This window comes from Rhinatrema bivittatum, chromosome 16 (genome assembly GCF_901001135.1).
Source record: "Rhinatrema bivittatum chromosome 16, aRhiBiv1.1, whole genome shotgun sequence".
NCBI classification, from domain to species: domain Eukaryota; kingdom Metazoa; phylum Chordata; class Amphibia; order Gymnophiona; family Rhinatrematidae; genus Rhinatrema; species Rhinatrema bivittatum.
Genome location: NC_042630.1, coordinates 12,750,158 through 12,753,312, shown reverse-complemented (window position 1 = coordinate 12,753,312; position 3,155 = coordinate 12,750,158). Strand labels below are relative to the sequence as shown.

General features: G+C 42.3%; 1 protein-coding gene across 1 annotated transcript; it reads right to left on the bottom strand.

The window, feature by feature from the left end:
- Positions 1-2,001: 2,001 nt before the first annotated feature.
- Positions 2,002-2,952, bottom strand: LOC115077330 (olfactory receptor 1019-like). Its single transcript, XM_029579623.1, has one exon. The coding sequence runs from the start codon at positions 2,950-2,952 to the stop codon at positions 2,002-2,004; it is 951 nt and encodes a 316-aa protein (XP_029435483.1).
- Positions 2,953-3,155: the final 203 nt, after the last annotated feature.

Genomic DNA, 3,155 nt, shown 5'->3' with positions numbered 1-3,155 from the left:
ATTTATTTTTACTTCTTGTTATTAAATGTGGTTGTTATTGTTTTTAAAATATATTTATTGATAGGTCACACAGAGTTATGTTCACTGACAGTAGGTACCTCCCTGCCCCCAGAAAGCTTAACATCTTAGGGCCTTAATTACTAAAGTTTTCTTTGCCCCCATAGACATGGAATGGTGAAAAATCTTTAGTAAATTAGATCCTTAATTTTTAATTGTTGCAATGAAGAATGAAGTGACTTGCCCAAGATCACTGGACTTTGAATGCTGGTTTTGCTCATTCATTGCCTGCTGCGTTAACCAGTATGCATTTCCTCCATGTCAAATAATGTTTGCAGACTTATACAGGGCTATATTTCAAAATATATGCGGAAGTCCCAATATCCTGAAATTACTTCTGAAATTAGATGTATAATATGCATGAATTTTCAAAGCTCACTCTACATCCAGTTTTGGTTCAAAATAAAAAGTAGATGATTTACAAAATGTTAGAAGCTAAGAGGTCAATATTCAGTGGCTGAAGAGCAGCTGAACATAACCAGATAACTTTACATGGTTATCTTTATCTTGATATTTAACAACGTATAGAGCCATATTCGTTGTATTCGTGGGGAAGCGAAACGTATCACAATATTAAGCAGCATTTATTTTGAATACTGGCATCTGATAGCCTTTGCCCTCACTCTGTCACAGGGGCCGATGGTCGGCCCCTGTGTAGTGAGGGCAAAGGCTATCGGCGCCATTTTGAATACTGGCAGCCGACGGCCCGAGTGCAGGAGGTCGCTCCTGGACCCCCGCTGGACCACCAGGAACTTTTAGCCAGGAAACGAATAAGAATTAACATATAAATGTATCGGGAGCGCCCTTGCCAAATGCAACGTATCTGCCCCCCGACGAATACGAATCCCGAATGCAACGTATGGCATCCCTCTGCACATCCCTATTAAAAGTGCTGCTGAACATGTGGCTAGCCAGTAAACATCTGACCAGCAAGATTTGCAAACATCCCTGAAAATCAATGTCAACCAATTAAAAAAAACAACAGCAATAACAAAAAGAAGAAGCCAATCCCTCCTTCCAGTCTCCATGCCAGCATGTAAAAAAAAATAAATTGTGGCACCCCACATCCTCCCAGTCCCCTCCATATCCCCAAAAAAGTGTCCCCATACTTCCTGACCCCTAACTCCAATCCTTCTCCCAAGAACCCCTGTAGGCTTCCCCAAAGCAAGCAGGAAGAGGACATGGGTCTTACCTCCTTCTGCCTCGCGTTAGGTTTGTCAGAACAAATTGAAATAGTCATAATTAAGAGCCTAGCTCATGTAAGCTTTTTTTTTTTTTTTCATGTTTTCATATTCTGTGTTTATGGGTGGGGGGAGGGAAGAGGGGAAAGCTTTGTAAATCATACTCTAATATTAAACATGAAATAGTTCAGATTTTGCGGCTTCGACATGGTCTGGTACATTTAATATTCTGCCTGCGGTAAATCACCTAATCTGTTCTTTCCTTCTCCTAGATGATTGGTTACTTAGCAGGTTCAACTGCAGAGCTATTCTTCCCCCACTCCCAGGCCCATCCACCTCCCTGCAGCAGATTTGCCATGGTTGGAGCCTGTCTGGCCCCAACTTACCCCCTTCTGTGGGGTTTTTACGTGTTCTGATCCACCTGTCGCCTTACAAAATGCCCGTAAGGCAATGTGGCCAGTATCATGTTTATATGGGAACCAGTGGTGCAGGAATGATAGTTATTGCCCATTTATTCTTGCTCCCCAGCTCCATTAAGTGGTTGGGGCGGAGGAGGCGGCTCAGCGAGGTCTCTAGATGAGAATGGATCTGTGATCTGACCCATTTAGCTGACTCCCATGTCCTCTGTCTTAACTTCCAAATCATCCATGATCTTCCTCCTCCCACAAAACGTCGGCAAGCAGTTTTCGTGAAGCTACCAATAGTCTCGTTTTTGTGCAAAATATGTCAAACTTTGCTAATTTGCTGAAATGTGGTTTTTAGGTCATTTTGCCATCTTTCCTATAACTTTCCTTACAGCCCCTTTGATTTGGCTGTTTCTCAGACTATAAATGAAAGGGTTTAACATGGGGCACACCATAGAGTACAGCACAAAGATCACCCTATCTTCTTCCAAGGGATATCTCTTGTAGGGTTGCGTGTACCTAAATAAAGCAGTCACATAGAACAACAGCACAACAGTGAGGTGGGAGGTGCAGGTGGAGAAGGCCTTCTGCCTTCCCTGCGATGTCCTCATTTTCAGTACGGTTGAAATGATACCGATGTAAGACATAGACGTTATTGAGAATGCGCTGATCCCAAAGCAAAAAGTAGTTACAAATATTGCAATTATGCTGGTAAAGGTATCTGAGCATGAGAGCTGTAACAGTGGTGGGATGTCACAGGAAAAGTGATTGATGACATTGGATCCACAGAAGGAAAACTGAGAGATCAGAGTGGTGTGAATAATCGAATTCAGAAATGCAGCAGTCCAAGCAATGGCGGCCAGCAGAATGCACAGGTTTGTGGTCATAATGTTGGAATAGTGCAGGGGGTTACATATCGCCACGTAACGATCGTAAGCCATAGTTGCAAGGATAAAACCCTCTGAACCAAGCAAGAGGACAAAGAAGTGCAACTGCAACATGCAGCCTGTGAAAGAAATGGTCTTTTCCTTTTCCAAGAAGTCGGCCAGCATTTTGGGGACTGTGACAGAGGAGTAGCACAAATCAGAGAAAGACAAATTGCTCAAGAAAAAGTACATGGGGTGATGAAGTTGAGGATCAGTCCTTATTATTGCCATGATGGCAGAGTTTCCCAATAGGGTTATCATATAGAGCACCAGAAATACAACAAAGAATAACGTCTGCAGCTCTGGATCGGGTGAAAGCCCCAGGAGGATGAACTCTGACAGAATGGTTTGATTTTTTCTTTCAGTGCTTTCAAAGAGATTCATCATGGAGGGCTCTGTGGTTTCTCTGTGGGTATCAAGATTTCAAATAGTAGTGATGTGAGTGAACAATAATATTAGTAGCTATACAAGATAATGGGCTGAGATTTACAAAGCCATGTAAGTGGCATTTATAAAACTGCCCATTGTTCAGTACATGTAAAAGTACATGCATTATCATAATTTACATTGTAATTTTACATACCCTG